The 21,079-nt window shown below is 47.8% G+C and overlaps 1 protein-coding gene across 1 annotated transcript in view; it reads right to left on the bottom strand.

The window, feature by feature from the left end:
• The window catches only part of LOC144144598 (SEC14-like protein 2), a 49,087-nt gene that overhangs the window by 14,309 nt on the left and 13,699 nt on the right, over positions 1–21,079 (bottom strand). Inside the window, exons 2-6 of the mRNA XM_077676105.1 lie at positions 12,621–12,690; positions 7,944–7,987; positions 7,151–7,213; positions 3,327–3,420; positions 118–212 (exon numbers count right to left, since the gene is read on the bottom strand). Of these exons, the coding sequence (XP_077532231.1) occupies positions 118–212; positions 3,327–3,420; positions 7,151–7,213; positions 7,944–7,987; positions 12,621–12,690 (366 nt within the window). The remainder of the gene's footprint in view (positions 1–117; positions 213–3,326; positions 3,421–7,150; positions 7,214–7,943; positions 7,988–12,620; positions 12,691–21,079) is intronic.

Raw genomic sequence — 21,079 nt, 5'->3', positions numbered from 1 at the left:
TGCATTCACTGCGGGTACAACACCGTGGTCCCGTGGTTACTGTCCTTCCTTTCACACGTGGTATGAGCACTGCTGCAGCGGTAAGTTCCGTGAGTTCTGATCACGCGTCCTGAGTACCTTTATGGACTGCGCCTTGAGGTCTTTCTCGCTGATCTCGAACTGGCTTACCGCGAACCTGATGACGTCATCCACGCTTACGCTCATCAGGAGACCTGCAAAGGGAAAAGAACACTCGTCTCTTCGGGGAAATTTGGCGCAATTATCTGCGCAAGCTTCGTGAAGAATTGCTGCATGGTCAAGTTCATTGCTCTCATGCCGTTTAATGACCCTGAAGTTCCTCATGCGCTTAATCGAGCGCCCGTGGAGTGCTTGAAAAAGGTTGTTTGAAACTCTAAGCACATAGCATGAATCACATAAAATTTAATAATAAAATTTAAGGATAGTGACGTTTTTAGACGTTGAGAGAGCGAGATATCTTTATTTGCCCTTCTATAAAAGCTTATGCATTATTTGGGGTGGACCACCTGTTAACAGTCGTTCCTGGCACTGTCTCAAGCAGATAATCTAGGAGTCAGACCATAGGTATAACGCTTTGTTTTGAATTACGTCAAGTCTCATGTTGCTTTTTATAGCTAAATACCTGCACCGAGCTTAGGAAAGGGAGTCCGGCAGTTTTACCAGAATATACCATGATTGGATAGGAATTAAATGCCTAAATTAATTAACGCGGAACATGAAATTCAATGGAGCATACGAGAGCATAGTTGTTGGACCTGTTCCCGCACTAGGCTCCTGAAATTATAACGTAAAATCTTAGATTTAATACGTCACCTTATATCGCACTTTATAATTATGCGGGTAGAATAAGACAAAATTCCGCGGTTCAACGTTGCGCGGCAAATACATCTCAAGGACGCTAGTCCCACTCCGGCAATGCAAAGCAATTGGAAAGCGCCAAAAGTTTGGACTGCAGATAATCGTGACGAAAAATTGTGTCAGGAACAGATATTTTTAAACTAAATGTTAAAAATCGCAAAAGTTAAAAGAAATGACATAGGACTTCAACCTTGTAGTGTGGTTGTATCTTTAACATCGTAGCTACCATTTACAGTTGGGACAGTTACGAAGGCTTTCGCCCTAGAAAATTTGAAACTCTAACTTCTAAACTCGAAAATTAAAAACTTTGTATTTGGTGATTGTCATATTGTGTTTATCATTCATAATTGGATCGCCTTCGCCGCAATTTATTTTCAGGGTGTTCTTTCCTAATGCATTGCAGCGCTCCAGATGAACTTGGGACAAGAAAATACGCAATAAATATTTCCTGTGAGCTACACTTCTCGGTGTCAGCAGCTGGTTGCACGAGGTCGCGGGTCCGATTCCCGACCGCGGCGGTCGCTTTTCTGATGGAGGCGAAAAACAAAAACGCCCGTGTGTACGAGATTTCGGCGCACGTTAAAAATCCCTAGGCGGTCAAAAATTAATCCGGAGCCCTCCTCTACAGCGCGCCTCATCGCCTGCGTTGTGTCGGCGCGTTAAACCCTACAATCAATCAATCAATCAATCAATCAATCAATCAATCAATCAATCAATCAATCAATCAATCAATCAATCAATCAATCAATCAATCAATCAATCAATCAATCAATCAATCAATCAATCAATCATCAGCGGGTTAGTTCATATGAGGTAGGCCACACCGCTTAACATCGGTTCGGCTATCGGGCGCTGCTCGAGCCAACAGCGCCGACAGTGCCTTTTCTTTATGTTTTGTTTTAGGGGAGAAGCCCCTTAGTGACTCGGGCTGTCGGCGTCTTCTGTCTCGTCATCATCATTTCATGAAGCCATGGTAATAAAACACCGGGACACTGGTTTTACAACACCTCGCGTTAGTAAATTTCATCTCCGGGCTAAAACGCGTACTAAAAAGAACACACCGGGACACTCGTTTTCAAACGCCTCGCGCTAGAACGCTTCATGCTTCAAAAACACGAGACTTTTACAGCAAAGCTGTATACCTCAACCCCCAACGGTTTCATCTCCGTGGGAAAAAACGTCAAGGCGCCACGAATACACTTATACACTGAATGCTTCGCCCCTCCCCGGTTTCACGTTGGTGGGGTTGGCTCGGTTTTTATGTATTGTTTCTTTTTTCCTGTTTTGATTTTAGCCTCTCTTTGACGACATTTTCTAAACCGTGTTTTTATATACTTTCTTAATGGCGAATTCGACGACAATTTTGGAATAACAAAAACGCTGTAATTTTCGTTCAAGGGCGTGAGTTTTACATTGAATGCAGTGACTGAGTGACAAGAGGAAAGAATTGGCTAGCACACGCATGAAATAGTTCCATAAACAATGTGACGCTTTGTTTCTTTTGTTTTATTTCTTTTCTCTGCCTGCGCTCGAGCGCCAAGAATACCGTCGATCAGCGCCGAGGAAAACACTTGGAGGACAAAAGAGCTGTCTTTCCTCCATGCGCGTAACACCAGTGCTGCCGTAAAGAGGGCCTGTTTGCGCGGCGCCTGTCGCAACGTCGCGCGATCACCTCCGAACGCGTGACTACGGAGAAACGGCCGGGAGCATGCGCTCACGTGACCATCCGATGATGCGCCCTGCGCTTTCACTCCTCTCCCTCACTGGCGAGGGCTAGAACCACTAAATAAGCTAACGACACTGACGCGTGGCGGCAGTCATTTTGGTGCCTTACGCCCGGGTGGCCAGCTCTATGCGCCCTATTGCGGCTGACATTGACGGGCGCGATAGGGTCCGGGCGCCGTTTGACAACCATGACAGCTGTTTTTACTTTTCGAAGATTTAGACACAACGTGCCGGTGCGACAGGGTCAGTCTCGGTTACGCTAGCGTAGCTTACTTAGTGGCTCTAGGTTACGCTAGAGACCCTAATTAGGCTACGCTTTTTAAGTGGCTATAGGTTAGGCTAGGCCACTGTCGTTCTTTCCCAGCGGGAAGGGATGCAGGCGTTTTCCACCTTCCAGCCGGTTGACACAGCCCAGTACAGAGCAGCACGGCATTGCTACTCGGTCTGGGGACTCGAAAACTCACTCTCAACGTGGCATACAGACGCACTGCGTTCCGAAAATCATGACTTATCGATGAGCGCGCGCGCGGCAACACAAAAAAATTTCAGCGCCCCTGGGCCTTCCAGGGCAAACAAATGTCACGTGACGCGGTTCGACCAATAGCCGCTGTCGGAGGCATACAACAATAAGAGAAAAGTGTGCCGATACTCTGAAACTTGATCAAGTGAAGGCCAATGAAGACGACTAGTGAAGGCAAATGAAGACGACTGGCTGTGACGCTCACCTTTCAGGTCGCAACGGCCGAACGGAATGATGGACACGGGCCTGCCCTCACGGTCGTAGCCCACGAAGCCTCCCGGGTAGTACTTCCGCAGAACCTGCAGCAACGAGTGGACAGGGTGCGGGATGTGCTACAGAACAGTGGCCCCCCGCTCAGTTTGTGCTCAGTTTTAAAAGGCTGAGACTGAGTATTTTGCGTCACTTGCCTAAATAAGCTAAACTTACCGCATGCATGCGTTAAACTCGGATTCAGTAGGGTTTTGTTTCAGTTTAGATGAGAAGTAATAATGGTCGGTGCATGCGTGGGAAAGAATTGGCTGAAAAGTCCAACAGATTTTTAATAGATGTTGTTGGAGGAAAATATTGCAAACAAAAGCCCTTCACTCAAGTTATTAACTCAAGCAATAATAGTTTATTTTTAGAACCGACCGGTAAAAACGAAGTATGCGCAGTTTACTCCTCCTTTAAGAACAGCCCTCCTCAACAAATTCCTCCTTTAATGACATTGACAACATACAAATTACGCCGATCAAACATGTCGTAAACATCATAGCACCCGTGCTTGCTTTGTGTATAACCTTTCCCTTACTACGGCCATTTTCCCTAAACGTATGCAACATTCTAAAGTTATCTTGTTGTTTAAAGGTGGAGATAAGAACATGTCAAATTATAGACCTATCTCGATCCTCCTGGTTTTTTCTTTGAAGGGCTTTGAAAAAATTATATAGAAGTATATACTATAGCATAACAAAATTTTTCACATAAGCACACATTCTTGTGTTCATCCCAGTACAGCTTTCGGGAAGGAAAGTGAACAGAAACTGCTCAGATAGCCCAGAAAGAAATCATACTGGAAGCCTTTGAAAACATGGACATATGCGTTGGAGTACTCATTGATTTTTCAAAGACTTTCAATCGCATTCATCAAACACTTTTCAAAATAGTAGATATATGGAATTCACGGCTTGCCACTCCACCAGTTAAATTCATATTTCGAGTACCGTCAACTATGTTTAGTAATCGAAAATTAGTTTTCTTCATTGCAGAAAAGTACAACAGTCGTGCCACAAGGCAGCATCTTGGGCCCATTACCATTCCTTTTTATATTAATGACATAATTACAATTGATGAAATTCCCAAATACATGATATACGTGGACGACTCGAATTTATATTTTCAAGCGAATGACGTACGACTGCTGCAGCCTCTCATTAACTATGCGCTCCAGTCACTACACACATGGAGTGTAGCAAATTCGCTTCTTAGCAGTTCCCGTAATACAAAAGCAGTATTTTTTCATCCAAAAGAGCATGTCTGCCATCAATGTACATCGATTAACATTGACGGCTTGGACATTGAAATAGTTGGCATGGTAAAAACACGTGCGTTTTTTCCCACAAAAATATGTCCCGGGACACAAATGTCTGTCACCTTATCAACTCTGTGTCAAAGTGTGTGGGTATTCAAGGAAAATGACGATATTTTGTTCATTTGCGGGCAAAGATTAGAATTGAAAGTGCACTCTTCATGCCCCGTATACATTATTGCCCGTTGCTCCCTTCTACCTCGGTGGTAGAAGGGAGCAACGGGCGCGGGCGCCCACCAGGAAATTTCCCATCAAACCTGCAATCCTGTACGTGGATGCGGCCGAATACTGCCATCACGACGCCTTTACCCTCGCAGTCACTAATAGCTCGAATGACCGCCCTCTGAACTCTCTAGGCGTCCGAACCAGCACCCCTTCAGAGGCAGAGGAGGCGGCAATAGCGCTCGCACTAACTCCGCCGTCACCTACATATAATCACCGATTCAAAAACGGCCATCCAAAACTTCGCCCGCAGGTACATATCGTCCGTGACGTCCAAAATTCTCGTTCAGAATCCCCCGACCTCCCTGGTACACATTGTCTGGACCCCCGCGCACACTGGTTTGAGGGGCAATGAGGCAGCTCACAACGCAGCACGAGGATTCACAATCCGTGCCGGTGCCAGCCTCGTCCCCTACCACGGCGCCAGGTCAGCTAGGGATCAGTTAATCACGTACCATGATATCACCACGCATTACCGCCTCTCTCGTCGTCGGTACCCTGCTGCCTAACCCGATCTAACCAACCATCAGGAGCGCTTATGGCGACTCCTGCAGACAAACTCTTTGGCCTGCCGAGCAATACTGCATCGAATTCATCCCTCGCAATTCCCCTCGCCAAATTGCCCGCTCTGTAGGGACCCAGCCGCGCTGGTCCACTCTATGTGGGCCTGTCCTCAAGATCCCTTTCCCTCCAAAGTTAATGAAGAGCAGTGGTAAGGAGCGCTGGGCAGCTCAGACCCAGAGGTCCAGATACTTCTGGTCACCCGCGCTGACAACGTCGCCTCCGGCCTCAAACCGACGGCCACACCGCTCACATAAACCCGCTTAAGACTCAATTAAGTAATGTCTCTCTCTCTTTGAGGCACGAAGATTTCTAGCGCGAGGCGTTGGAAAACGAGTGTCCCGGTGTGTTCTTTTAGTACGCGTTACGTTCCAGCGCGAGGCGTTGGAAAACGATTGTTCCGGTGTTTTAGTACCCTGACAACATGAAACGACGACGACGACAGAAAACGCCGACAGCCTGAACCCGTTTGGAGCTTCGCCCCTAAAATGGCGGCAACACCCCCTCCTGTTGTGTCATGGTCCCTTCGAAATATTTTGTAGGTGGGCGGAACAACATCTTCATCAAGTATAGCACTGTGAAGCCAGGTTTCAGTGATAATAGCAACGTGCGAGCTATGTGACAGAAGTTCGGCCTCGAGTTGGTTAATCTTGTTGGCTATACTTCGAATAAGAAAAGCTGTTTTCTTTTGAACTTTATCACCTTTCGCGCCCTCCCAAAGGAGTTCGCGCTTTTGCAGTGTGCGCTGCGAAGAATCGTTCTGAACTAGAATCTTGGTACCTTTTACCTTTTTAACGTTCTTCAAACGGACACTTTTTCGTTAGAATTCTGACAGAATAAGACGACAGGCCTGTTGGAAGCTGATTTTCCAAGCCGGCTTTCCCATATTTATGGTTTCAGAAAGGAGCCTTGGATGTCTTGTTATAATGCAGCTACTTGAAGAAATATTGCACCCCATTTCACCGCTAAATACACCCTATGGTCATGCAAATTTCATTTGGCCTGGCGCACCGAAAATTTGCGAGGACACCTTTGCACTTTTTAAGGGTTCTAACTACAAAGCATTTATATCCAATGGAGCGCCTGAGACGCTTTGATTCCACTGTGCGTTCTCGAAGGCCTGCATCCGCTTGCCCCTTGAGACGATTTGCTGCGCAGTCCTCTACCGTCCTACGCTTTCACATGGCTTCAGCCTATCTCCTACGCGTTGGGCCGCTACTCCCTCCTGACGCCATGTACTGGGAGAATTGACAACGATCGTGGGTTTCGCAACCTGTCTGTCATGTCAGTTCACTCGCTGGTTGCTTGTTTTCCCTCCCTTACTGCATCTGCGGTATACTGGCCGGACGTTACTTTTTGCAACTGACGAGTTTAGGCGAGTGCTATGGAACGCTTCGCGCAGTGGAACGCTTCAAAAACACGTATGATCATTTTGCTTTCCTACACACCAATGCCAATGCCGATATCAGCTTTATCGCTCTGTGCCATTTATTGCTTCCTCATTAAAAATACTGCATTTGTGGCGATACCTTCAGACTCTAGTAAAGTTATTCAGACTCTAGTAAAGATACAGGCAGATTATTCTCCTATATACGTGCCACATATTCTGGGGGTGTTCCAATGCTGGAAGTGTTCCAATATTGGATGCTGCCGTCGGCATGCAAGTTGCCAGTTCATACCTCGGGGAAATCCTGCTCTGCCACGATGTCGTCGGTGCCGAACTGCTTTCTCCAGTTGACGTGCTGCGAAGTGCAAAGATCAATAAATATCTCTCCATAATTACGAAAAACGAGTTACAAAATATGCACGCCAGTTCTCCGCAAAAATCTCGGCAAATAATTGACTTATGTGAATATTATTAGATTGCGATATAGGATGGTGGGCATGCCACCGTGCGTTTCGGTCAAATAAAACGTAGAACTAAAATGTGCGTCTCACCATTACTTGATTAACTTGACCTTGCTAGAACGGGGTCCAAAGCAGTTCTGCATTTCTTATTAGTAATAATAATATCATTACAAAGTCTGATCAACCCAAAGCATTCGTTTCGCTGATGTTTGCTAAAGTGAAACTACGTAATCTTAGTAAACTTAGCCCAGCGAGACTTCATTCGCTGTACACGTGGTCTTCATAAGTTTTAAATAAGGTATAAATTGTGTGGAAGTGCACGCTTAATTGTGAATATCACTGTCACTCGACACACATTTAGAAGTGCTTTGAACGCAAGTGTAATATCCGGCAATGTGTTTGTAAGTGAAGACTAGATGAAAGAATCAGGTTAATCTTGATGCGCGCTAGACGGGCAATGTGCGTGGGTGCGCGCGTGAGTGGGTGCGTTTTATTCGTCGAGATTATAGAAAGGACATAATAATTCCGAACAAGCGATATTTCTGAGCCAAAATGTCGACTTTTCGCACTGTACTTTAAGGTAATATCCGTTTTGTAGTTACGCGTACAAACTAAACTACTCACCGAACGTAGCATATGCTCCGCCTTGTTGAGGTTGAACTCCCGCGCTGTGAAACGAACAAGGAAGCAACAAGTGAAATTCATGAAATAACCGTCGTGGCAGGATTGTCACTGCAAACGTTGTTACCTCCCGCCGTAAAACTCAGGCCGCAGTGTGTAAAAGGTCAAGGTGAGTCACACAAGACGTGCTAAAGACTGAGTCACAAATAGCGCAGAAACAGGACGATAGAAGAATCACACAAACACGGCGCTGACTAACAACTGATGTTAATTGTCACGAACACGCCATTAAATCGGTAAGCATTAACAGCACACGTTCCTTGAAAGCTCTGCGAGTAGCGCGTACTTCCGCATATCCGGTCTCTGCTTCCGTGAAAATGGATTGTAAATACCACGTTCCTTCGTACTGCTTTCTTCTGATCATTGTTTTATACGTGCGCCTATGCACGCCATGTAATTCCGATAGGTCTGCACAGAATTAGTTAACCGTGAATGTACCTGTGATGAGGTGCCGGTGGACGACGAAGAGGACACGGAGCGCGCAGCTACAGCGTGCAGAAAATCAAACGGGAGGCCGATCAGTGGACGCCTGGGACGCGCTGGGCTAGAGAGCGCGGCCCTGCGATCACTGTTCGGTAGAACCCGGATCGCAACCGCTGCTGTTCCTGAGAGCCGTCCGCCGCTGATCCCGACAACCCGTGGGCTGTCCCGTATCTGGAGCTGGTGACGCGCTGGGCGAGAGGGCGCGGGTCTGTGTTGATCTGGAGGTGGAACCCTCGGCTCACCGTGACCCGCTGCTACGCTATCGAGCCGTTACCCACGTGCGTGATCTCCGATACCTGCTCGATGTGCCGTGCCAGGATCCGACGTGGCGTAGAGCCGTCCATCGAGCCAGCCGCGCCGTGACGCCCCAGTTCACCCCGCACGCGTCGTGACGACGACGACACCCCGAGGGATAGCGGGCAAACCTCCGTAGGGCGTTTCCTTTTTCTCTATCGCGAACGTTTTCATGATAGCCTGTTGCCTCTGTTAACGCTTCCATCTTTAGTTTCGTGTTCTTTCTTGTTTCCGCTATCGGTCTTTTCTTCTTGCGAATCCTGCATAAAGCAACCTTTACCCGCGCACGCACTGACCACTGTCTCGTGACTTTCACGCCAGTCCTGGGCCCACTCATTATATTCCTCATTTGTAGGTCTGTCGCGCTGCTGGTGATGCGCGAAGAGCGAAGACACATTCTGTGTTCTTCCCCCGGGCCGAGAACTTCAACAAATCTTGGTCCTACAAGTCTTCAATGCGCCATAGACGATCCAATGTCTGACTCTGGAATGTATGTGTCTGCGCAGCGCTGCTCACCTTATGACTGGTGTCGTATATACATCATCATCATCGTCATAATCAACAGCAGCAGTATAATCATCATCGTTATAATAATCAGCATGAGCCTGTCTACGTCACTGCTGGGCAAAGGCTTCTCCCATAGATCTCCAATTATCCCGGTCCTGTGCTAACTGCGGCCAATTTATCCGCGCAAACTTCTTGATCTCATCTGCCCACCTATCTTTCTGCCGCCCCCTGCCACGCTTGCCTTCTCTAGGGATACACTCTGTAACCCTCAATTACCAACGGTTATCTTGCCTTCGCATTAAGTGCCCTGCCCACGCCCATTTCTTCTTAATTTTTACTAATATATCCTTAACACGCGTTCGTTCCCTGACCCACTCCGCTCTTCTCTTGTCGCATAATATTACACCTATCATCGTCAGTTCCATTGCTCACTGAGTCGTCGTCAATTTAAGTTGAACCCTTCTAGTAAGCCCCCAAGGTTCTTCCCTGGAGGCGAGTATCGGTAAGATGCAGCGGTCATACACTTTCCTTTTCAGGGACAATGGTAGGCTGCCATTCATTATCGTTTAATGCCTCCCGAATGCACCCCACCACATTCTTATCCTTCTAATTATTTCCGCCTCATGGTTGGGATCCGGGGTCACTGATAGGCCTAACATTGTACACAAAGATTGTATACCAAGATTGGTATACAATATTTGGACTAATTATATGCGTATACGCTCACTAAAAATACCTCAATTGATATGGTTACCTTTAGATATTCGGATGACATCGTCTGATTTAATTGGTCCATGCAGGGATGGTAAAAACGTTTAATGAACTCAGAAAGCTTGGCATCAGGATTAAAAATTAGCGCACAGAAATAAACTGTTAAATAAGCATCTAAGAAAGGCACCTTCAAGAAGGGGAATGAAGTCCTGGACAATCTGAGTGAATATCACTATCTTGGGCAAGTTATCAGCGCTGATCCATACCATGAAAACAAAATTAAGCGCATAAATTTGAGGGTTCGGCTAAATTTCGGAAGAATTCACAAATTATGAGCAGCAAACTACGTCTACCACTAAATAGATTGGTATACAATCAACCTATGGGCTCCCGCTTATGACACTATTGGCGGTAACTTGGGACTAAGTACTCTGGAGGAAAGCATAGGTAGGCCCAAAAAGCCTTAGCATGAAATGATAGGGTTACCACTTACGCATGAGAGAACTCCGTTATGAATTAGGAACAACTTGGATCGAAGATCGTTTGACTCAATCTAAGAGTAACGAGCGGAAGCGTATATGGCCATGGGATGCAAAAGGCGGGCAACCGCCTGAGCATTCGTTCAACGGACTGAACACCGAGCGACAGCAAGCGATCAGGGGGAGGTAAAATACCCGATGGAGGGACGTAATTCGAAAATTTGGAGGCATAGAATGGATTCTAAACGCCTGGGACAGTAGGAGGAAGAGGAGGAGGCAAAACGTTTTATTGAGCAAAAAAAGAAGAAGGTGGGTGGCATCCTCAGTTCAGGAAGCCGCGCGCTTCCGCAGCTCGGGTGGCCCGGTTGATCAGGCGTTGCTGGTCCTCCGGGTGCAGGCTGGTCAGTGCGCGTTCCCACCGCTCAGGATATGGGGAAGGGAGGGGATCGGGATGGCGCGGGCAGAACCATACAAGATGGGCTGTTGTGGTGGGGAGGTTGCAGGAATGGCAGAAGTAGGATAATGTGGTAGGGGAGATGTGTGACAGTACGGTACAGTTGAAGTATGTGCCTGTCTGTAGCCGGCGCCACGTCCGGGCCTCTGCTGTAGTGAGCGACGGGTGGGGAGGGGGGTAGTGGAAACGAGTGTGGCGGTAGTGGGCAAGCAGGTCGGTGTATCTGAGCGGCAGAGGGTGGAGGAATGGTGCGGATGCCAAGTCGTCTGTCCTTGGACGGGAATCCGGGAAAATGAGTTCACGGGCAGCGGCATGTGCCGCCTCATTCCCTGGTAGGAAGGCATGCCCAGGTGTCCACACTATCTGGATGGTTGGGGGAGTCTTGAGGGATTGAAGTATCTTGAGAGCCTGGTAGGGAATGCAGCCAAGAAGGCAGTAGCGGCAGGCCTGCTGAGAGTCTGTTAAGATGGTGAGGTGGCCCGTACTTGTAGTGGTGGTGGCGGCCAGGGCTATGGCGGTTGCTTCTGCTGTTGCGGTTGTGGTGTTAGGTATGGTGGCCGAGGTGAGTATAGCACCTGTAGAATCCTGCTCGGAAATTTATAGGACAAGTCTTCCCCCTCCAGCAGACGCAAACGGGCTGTGGAGAAGGAGGATGTAGGTGGTGCTTCACAGCAGGGCGCTTCGATGCCATGTCATTGCGATTAAGTATCAAAGTAGGCCAATGGCGAAGCCCTGCGCACGATTTGACTCCAAAAAGTGGTGTGCGCAGTGCGCGCAATGCTAACAAAAGACGTTTTGTACTAAATCGTGTATGCGGGCCTCCTTGTTCTCTTCTTTCTTGGTGGAAGCGATTGGTGATTAAGGCGCACTGTGGCGGGAGGGGCAGATGAACAGTGTGTATACAGCCTTCTCTTGCGCTACGTTGGCTCTGTTACATGTTACTCAAGCTCGATTGATTGATTGATTGATTGATTGATTGATTGATTGATTGATTGATTGATTGATTGATTGATTGATTGATTGATTGATTGATTGATTGATTGATTGATTGTGGGGTTTAACGCGCCGAAGCTACACATGGGCCATGAGGCGCGCCGTAGTCGAGGGCTCCGGATTAATTTCGACCACCTGGGGATCTTTAATCTTTAATTAGCGATGAAATCTCGATCCATGGGTGTTTCCGCTTTTCGCCTCCACATGAACAGCAGCCACCGCGGCCGCGATCGTGTTCTTTACTCAAGCTTGCCCTCCTGCCCCCCCCCCCCCCCCCCCCCCCCCAATAAATCGTCAGAATACCAAACGTCTAACGTACTTGGACCTCCGATAAGAATAGGAGAATAACGATCCTTTGACATCCATCCATCCATCCATCCATCTACCCACCTAATCAAACCCCGCTCAATCAATCAATCAATCAATCAATCAATCAATCAATCAATCAATCAATCAATCAATCAATCAATCAATCAATCAATCAATCAATCAATCAATCAATCAATCAATCAATCAATCAATCGTAGCTGTTCTCGTTGTTAGCCGCTCCCACCCACCTGTTTCCTCTCCACTTATGCACACCATTGTACTCTTTAAAACACAACGCAATCTAACTTCTTTTCAAGAGAGACGACGAACGTGAGTGCATGTGATAAGGGCTTGCAAAGCGCGCAGCCCACCCAAACAGCAGTTACCCACCTCGAAGCCAGCGCAGGAGATAGTGGTCGTCATGTTCGGGCTTCAGCAGGTCCCCAACGGCTTGTCTGAACTGAGATAAGATTAAAAAGAGAAAAACGAAATGAACTAGTTACTAACAAGTAAAACAAAATAAGCCAAAGGTCAGCTAACTTTGCTTTACACAAAATGTGAATTGGGGTTGAGATACACGTTTTCGTGTGCGCCCGTAACCTCGAACTTCATCTGAAGTCTTCCTTCTGGTAAACGTTACGTATATTTTGTCTGTTATTTACAAACTTACTGATCATAGCGGGTGGGATGATTATTGCTGCGATGATAGCAGCAGGATGCAGCGCCAATTTTGTCCCGCCCTAGTTAGAGTGCTTCTATCATCGATTCTTGGTTCAAAAAACAAAAAAAAAAGATAAAGAAAGGTTAAAAAATTCAGTGCCATTCTACTCTGTGAAGGTGGATGGCCAGCGGAGCTGTTTGTGGGTTTGTGGGCAAACGGTTGCTTGGCCACAAACTACCGTGAAAGCCACGCCGTCGTGGCGGGGAAGCGTTCAGCGCGACTGCAATCCAGTCGACGTTTCGACTTTCCCGCCTCGCGGTTTTTTTGGGGTCCCGACGGGCATAGCGCTTACACTTGGAGCCCGCAGCCCGATCGTCGTCCATCTCCTTACCGCCGCGTTGGCGCCCATTGCCGACAAATTTTTCTTTATGCGTACGCATCACTGCGCAACACGTAACGTGGGAAAGAGCTTAAAAAAAAGCTTACACGATTTTTCCAAAGTCGGCTTCACTTCTAAACAGCAATACGTTGCTCGGAAGACATTTCTTAGGTTCCTCTTTGTTTTAATGCGTAGCATTCTTTGCCGAATACCCCCACAGCGAGGAGCGTGTAACGACCTGCATTTCCACAACAAAAATGCAGATTTCGCGAAAGTTCCAAATGTAATCGTTAGAACAACGTAAATGGAGATTTTGAAAACGAACGAAAACGAACGCGATTTTGAACGAAATTTTGAAAAACTAAAAAATTAAGAAAAATGTAAAATAATTACATAAAATGGCTAACGGGGTAACGCCCCGCACTTCAACAATAATGCAGATTTTGCGAAAGTTCCAAATGTAGTCCATATAGTAACGTAAATTGAGATAATTGGTCGGGCTAAATTTTGCAAAACCAAAAAAATAAGAAAATGATTCAAGAATTACTGAAAATGGCAAAACGCATTACGCATGGCATTTCCGCAATATTGAAGATTTCGCGAAAGTTTCACCTGTAATCGTTATAATAGCGTAATTGGAGACAATTGTTCGGACAGGATTTAGAAAAACAAAAAAAAATGGCTGGAAAAAACTCATACTCAAGACAGGCAGCATAAGAATGCTACGCAATCCATCTGAATTTCTGCAGAATTTTTTTTTCCGGACTGGATGCCTGTAGGTGTTATGTCAACGCGCTTTTTATGGCCTGGTGAGAAGCACGGGGATGAGATAGGCAAGATGCGAAAGTGCTGAACAAATGCCTCCCGGCTCTGCATCTTCCATTGCGTGGAAAGCTTTCAGCCACTAGTACGCCTCGGTTGATCCTTTGGGACTGCATGGAACGACACTTGTTCTCTAAAAGTGGCGATGGCAGGCTTATCCTGCTCACTTGTGCAGCCAACAACATGGCAATAGCGGGTCGTAGCTTGTGTTGCGACTTTTCTATTTTGCCCCGTCCGTTTGCGTGCTGTTATGTTCCTACGATCTTGAAGTATCGCTAATGCGCGATCACAGATACGGTAGAGATTTCACTTAAGCGACCGGATAAACGATGAAGGGTGTGTTTATTTGATGCCGCGTACGCAGTGCAAACGCAAAAAAAAAGAGTCCTCTAAGGTATTTCAACTTTCTGAGACAAGGTTGTCCGTACAGCATTATATTCTAGGCGGCCTGTGGGCTCATGGTCACACATTCATGCGTTCTGAGAAGCTAGTTCCACTAGTTCCGCTTGCTAGCCTTACTTCCGTAACGCTAGTTCCGCGTCATGTTTGGGAGCTGGAAATATTCTGCGCTCCGGTATCACGAAACGCTGGCATGTACTTTTCAGGAAAGCTATTACCATTTCACTCGAGTTCACATGTCCTAGAGAAGGCTTGACCGTCGCAAACATGTGTCTGTGTTTTTTAACAGCGAAGCTGTTTATCAAATCGTAATTTTTCGTGTCCGCAGTTAAAAATACCAAGAAATTTCCGCGCGCTCGCACGTGAGCGCGAGCCTCGCGGCGACCACCCGGCAGTTAACAAAACCAAGAAAATGCCTAGCTCCCGTGTGTGCGCACTTCGCGAGCACCGCCCAGCGTCCCCGGCGCATGTTTGTCAAACCAAGCATACCCACTCAGGGAGATTGGCCAAGATTGTCCAAAAAAGCTCCAGCGTTCACCGTAATCGTGAAAGACACGAGAAGGACACGTCATAGCGTACGCCCGTCCAAGGTGATGTCTAATGATTATCACTTCAAAAAATGAAAGAAGCTTACACTTATAGCAACAATGATGCAGTAAAGGTCATTGCGGCAGCGAAGAAGAAGCAAATCGGCCGCAATCGTGGACTTAAAGGGACCCAGAAAAGCTTTGTGAAGGTGGCAATCAAATGCATTCTGGTGGTAGAACACATAACGGGGGATTTTTTAGCCATGTGTGAGCCCCATACGTTGTACGGATAATTTGTAAACAATTTTTGAAGATCGCCTTTCTCAGCCGATGACCGCGCCGCCGCAGCGAGCCGACCACGGCTGACGCAACGCCGACCGCGGCTGACGCAACGGCGAGGCGCCCCTCTGATTCGGCCGATCGTCGGTCGCCGCCAACGTCACTGCCATTGGCTTCCGGGTGCTCTTCCTCCTTCCTGCGCGATCCCGAGGCAAAGGCGGGTCTGCAGCGATTGACGCGTGCCTAGGCGCAGGAATGTAGCTAGCGGAGAACGGAAGTCGAGCGTCGCGATGTCACATGGCTATTCCCAGTGTTTCCAGCTGCTTTGAAAGAAGCAGAGAGGGAGGAGGAATCAATCGGCAAGGAGGGAGAGGTGCACTTAATTGCTTCTGGCGCAGCTGATACTGAATGTAGATCAATAATTCCAACGGCATTGCATCGCTATATTGGTACTATGCGACAATAAAGGCCTTTTGTAACCTTTACAAAAGGCTTTTCTGGGTCCCTTTAAACCTTCGTGATGATCGCGAAGGTTGCGTACAGCTTCGCTACCTTCAAGTCTTACGCGTTAGTGGGAGCTTCCTTCATTTTTTTTACCACCAATGCACAAAAAAGCAGCGCAAATTATCAGAAGCTTAGTGTATAACTTTTAATACAACGTACCAACTCGGAAGAGCTCGTCTAGCGCGTTTCAAGCGCACTGGTTATGCAACGTTCATTGCATTCTTGTAAGTTATTTTCTTCCACGCCTAGACAGCAATAGGGATTCCATCAGAAACCGGGGTGCTATTTTGCGATTAAATTTGAATGTAATTCAAAGAATCAAGTTTTCCCCGACAGCAACGCGGAATGAGTGCAAGCATATATGCTCATGAGGGCTGGAAACCCGGGTTAATCGTAGGGGAAAAAAATGACCCCCATCTCCCCGCGAGGGAACCCTGATGTGATGCGACGCATCAGGGGGGAGCGTTAGGACTGACACTGGTATTGGATTGCGTCAGTCCACTCGCTGAAGGGACTGTCGCTTCCATCACGTCTTCATCGGAAGATCTTGCACGGAGGTATGGTCAAGCAAAGTCAAGTCAAGTGCGAGAGCGAGTGCTGGACTGATCCGGCGCCGTGCGCTCCCCCACTTATATTCCCGCTTTTGAAAGGAGAGGAGCCGGGGGGGAAGGGGGGGGGGGCGGGGAGGGGGAGTCGCGTGCATGCGCACACATGCGCGCACCCAGAGTAGCGAAGCGCACACGCGCAGCTGTTGTTATGATAATGAGACGGTGTGAGAGTGTTGCGCACAGCTGTCGGAGACAAGAGCGGAGGAGAGTTGCACATGTGCAGTGAGCGTGCGGACAACGCCGCGACGACGACAACAAAGGAGGGACATACCCGAGAGCAAGAGATGCGTCGCATCTAATAATATTTTCGGATGACTGAGAATAACGTGACGCGAACGTAGATATTATCCACGTCTGCGTCGCACTATTCTCAGATGCGTTATTCTAAGTCAACCGAACACTGTTCACGTGCTGAGTTCACATTCTGTTTTTAACTTCCTTGGTGCGGCCCGCGGTGTTCTACTTTATCGTTGGCGCTATACGCCCCTAACTGAAACAGAATCAAAACATTATAAGGTGAGTTATTTTCTACATATTCTTTTTAATTGGTCAAAGGAAGCCCTCTTCAGCAGAGCGTGATCATTACTTGTTAGGAACGTTGTCGATTGTTGAATCTGGTGTTCGACCTTCATCACAAACTTAGATGAGAAGAAAAGTACTAGCGCAGACAAAACTTCCAAAAAGGTTTCCTAAAAACGTACGCACAGCCTATTAGTAAATACCTACACCTTCTTTATGCAATATCACTCCTGTAAGCTTCCATCCGTAAAGAATAGAAGATTGCTAAAATAATCGCAGTACATAAATCAGGTGATGCCTCATGAACTTCAAGTTACAGGCCTATCTCCCTCACTTCAACATTTCCGAAAATTTTTAGGCACGTCATCTTATAATTTCTCACTGAAGCCGTTGAAACAGACAGCCGGCTTAATCCGAACCAGCATGGCTTTAGAAAGGGACTATGGACTGTATACCTCTCAGCTCATTGAGACTATGCACGATCTTGCTAGAGCCGTAAATGAACAATTACAAACTGGCGTTATATTTGTGGACTTTTCTAAGGCGTTCAACCCAACGCCTCGGAGAGCGGATATGTGTAGTACGTAGGACCCGAAAGAGTACCTGTTTACGAGAGAGTAGTACCCAGGAGATGGCGCACCGCCCGGAGGCGAGCGCGCGAGCCTGAGAAATGAACACACTTTACGGCTCAACTCCGCTGTCTGCAGACGTGTTTTTCCTACACTCGGATGTCCCGACTGGCCGCCGGTGTACACTACGCTGTGAAGAACACAACAGGATGTTTACTCGCCGCGGTGGCTCCGTGGCTAAGGCGTTGTTGCTGAGCCCAAGGACGCGGATTCGATCTCAGGCGTGGTGGCTGCTATTCCGATAAAGGCGAAAAGGAAAAAAACGCCATGCATTGATATTTCGGCGCTCGTTAAAGATCCCCAGGTGGACAAAATTACGCCAGGTCCCTCCATTACGGCGCACCTCATAGCCCAATGCTTCTGTGCTCATAGCTGCTGCGCGTTAGATCTCACAATCAGAATTTCTAACTTGTATGTTTGTGTTCTTCGATTTCCTTCAATCAATAACCTCAATTTGCCCTGTCGTAACGAATAAACTTGTTAACTTCAGCAATTGCGCTTTTTTTTTTTTTCAGATGCTGAGCGTCACGCGTTGGTGCTGTCCGGTATACTCATCAGAGGCGGCTTACGCATTAAGCATGCCTTTTCTTTCCTTTTCACGCATGCCAGACTACACAAGCAAGCGACCTCTAAGTGAACCGCGCCATGTTCCCAGTACAATGCGATTGCCTTGTTAGATCGTGGAACGAAATCACAATTGCCGTCGGCCACGCTCGAGAGGGTGCGCTTCGCAGTTCAGCGCTAGATGCAAGAGATGCCAAGAAAGCGATACGGACAAGGTCCGCGACTGCCCGTGCTTCGGAAGAGAGCTGCCGCGAGGGCAAGTAGCGGAAGCCGCGAATGCAACGTCGTCCCCTGCATGCGGCATTGCTGTTATAGATGCAGAGCATCTGATTCACTCGCCTTGTCCCTACGGCGTCGTCGTCGTCGTCGTCGGAGTTGTCCATCCCTCCCCCATTCTCCTCGCCGCGCCAGCTGCGCTCTCCGCCCAACACCGACTAGATCGGTGTTGCTCCGCCGCTCACCCCCTCTCCTCTCCGATAGCGAACACTCTCTCGCGGGGGGCATTGGATTGGATTCGATTAGATTGGCTTGGCTTGGCTTGGCTTGGCTTGGCTTGGCTTGGCTTGGCTTGGATTGGATTGGATTAAAGTGGATTGTGTTGGATTGTGTTGCGTCCACGCCGCTTTACAAGTACGCCAACGTCGTCATCGACTGGGACCGGCTTACGCAGTCCCCTCAACGTTATGCGCGCTATAAAACGCGGTCCCTTCGCCGCTCCGCCTATGCGTCGCATCTACCCAGGGGTTCCCGCGAGGGGAGGTGGGAGTTTTTTTCCACGAATACTTTTAAAGACGATAGCCTTTCTTAGGCTACTTAAACCCACCAATTCTCGTCTGTCTTTCTGTCTGTGACTCGATTCAGGCACACCACCAAAGTGACACAGAAGCTGTGCAGTATTCTTATATACTCACAGCCAAATCTGTCTACGTCCGGAGTTAATGTTCATACTTGTCAAGATTGTTGAACGAGAACAGGAAATTACGCAAATATAAGGCAAAAAATTAATACATGACTGATGTTTGCAGTGTTCCTTTATTTAAAAAAAATACACGGATGCTTAGTTTTTGCGGTAGCAAATAAAATACATAAACTGCAGAAACCTTTGCCTGCTGTTGCCCACGCTACCTGGCAGCATTTAAAAAACCGCGGTCGAAATCAAACCTGGGCCCTTCGCGTTATGAAGCCGGCGTCTATCCGATTGCGCCATTCGGACATTTTTTTTTAAATGCAGAGCATTTCAGTAACTCACGATGTCACCCGCGTTGACGTCCGTAGTCGTAGTCCGCGCCCCTCCCCCTACACTATATAAAACTGCGTGGCGTGCGAACTAAACTTTTAAAGAAGGGCGATGACCCCGCGCCGGCGCCGGTGCCCGCGGAGGCCGCAGACGCGGCCGCGGAGACGCCAGCGCCATCTCTCGCCCCCGCCGCGGATCCTCTTGCGGCGAAGTGCGAGGAGGTGGCGCCGCTCGTCGTCACCCCAGCAAAGAAAGAACTGAAACTAAAGCGTGGCAAACTGTTCGCATGGCGACGCAGTGAAACATCCCCCTCGCGAGGGGTACGATCAAATGCAGAGCATTTCCGGGGGCGCACGACGTTAAGTAGTTTGCGTTACGTTAATGTTGTTGCACTTGTGGCAACAGAGAGCGCTCGTCAGCAGTAATTTGAATGAGTCAACGATATAAGGCGCGTTCGTAGCGTCCCATACTGTGTCGGCTTTGTGGCGCAGTGGGTAGAGCACCATCTGCATTGCGTTCCGCCCGCAGGGTCGAGGGATCGAAACCGGGCGCCGGATAGTATTTTCTTTTATATAGTGTAGGGGGAGGGGTGCGGACAACGACGGTGCGTACTACGACGGGACAACGCGGGTGACATCGTGTGTTACTGAAATGCTCAGCATTTAAAAAATTGAAAGGCGACAGCAACGGACGGTTCCACTAGATAGGTTCCACGTTCCGCTCGGAACGTTCGTGGAGTAGGGCAACGTGGTTCTATAAAATTTGTAGTAGGGTGCCTCGAATCACGCGCGTCTCCGCCGTATGGCAGTGCTGGCATCGAGACACCCGTCGTGAGAGTAGTGGAATGCGTTAACTTTAAATTGGCTTGAGCATACCTCTAGCGTGCTATTTTGGGAGGAACGAGACGGGAGAGGAACAGCAGGTGAGCGGGAAAGAGAAGGGAGGCATTTACTTGCCAGGGGCGCCGTTCGACCATCGTCTATCGTCGATATTTGCAACGAAAGGAGCAGATACGCGGCCATTTTTTTTTGTTTCGGGGCGTTGTGAGCTTTTCGCAGATGGACTTTTCAGTCGTCCTCGACACCTGTTTACCTTTCGGTTCGACGGGGAATCCAGTATAAAATAATAAAAAGGCAAACACGTGATTCGCTTTGCAGGCACGCGTGGGGCTACGTCTTCATCGCTGCGTTTATATATGTTATCACACTTACAATAATCTGTGATGTAATGATTGTTACTATGACAGAAAAAGACTGTGAAAATTAACTGCAGCCTATTTTTCGCGCTTGTTTACGAGCATAGGCAGCCTATAGAATACGCAATGATTTGGGACAAATATTCGCACGCTTGATAAAAACTATTTTAGTTTCTTATTCAAAGCAATCAAAGTATTCAAGAGTGTTTGAAGTATTGTGTATTGAAACTGCTACCGGATCGTGTAGTACATATTGTGCAATGAATATTTTGCGATGGTTACTTTTAATTGAAAGGTTGTAGCTCTGTGAGAGAAATTGTGTTCATTTCCCTCAGTGTCGCATTGCAAATGCCATGAAAGGGTTCATGGGCCCAGTCAAGCTGTTGGGTCTGCTTTTAGCTCACGGACCCCTTGCAGATGTATTTCTGGAAAATAGACCTATTGATTGATTGATTGACGGCTGTAATGCACATGTTTATTGCAGAAAATAGAGCCAGTTAATAAATAAAGTTCAGCGCCTGAAGCT

This window comes from Haemaphysalis longicornis, unplaced genomic scaffold, assembly GCF_048455015.1.
Source record: "Haemaphysalis longicornis isolate Haplotype H1 unplaced genomic scaffold, Haemaphysalis longicornis Haplotype H1 scaffold_7, whole genome shotgun sequence".
NCBI classification, from domain to species: Eukaryota; Metazoa; Arthropoda; class Arachnida; order Ixodida; family Ixodidae; genus Haemaphysalis; species Haemaphysalis longicornis.
Note: the sequence above shows the minus strand (reverse complement) of the source record. Positions and strands in the feature narration are given on the sequence as shown.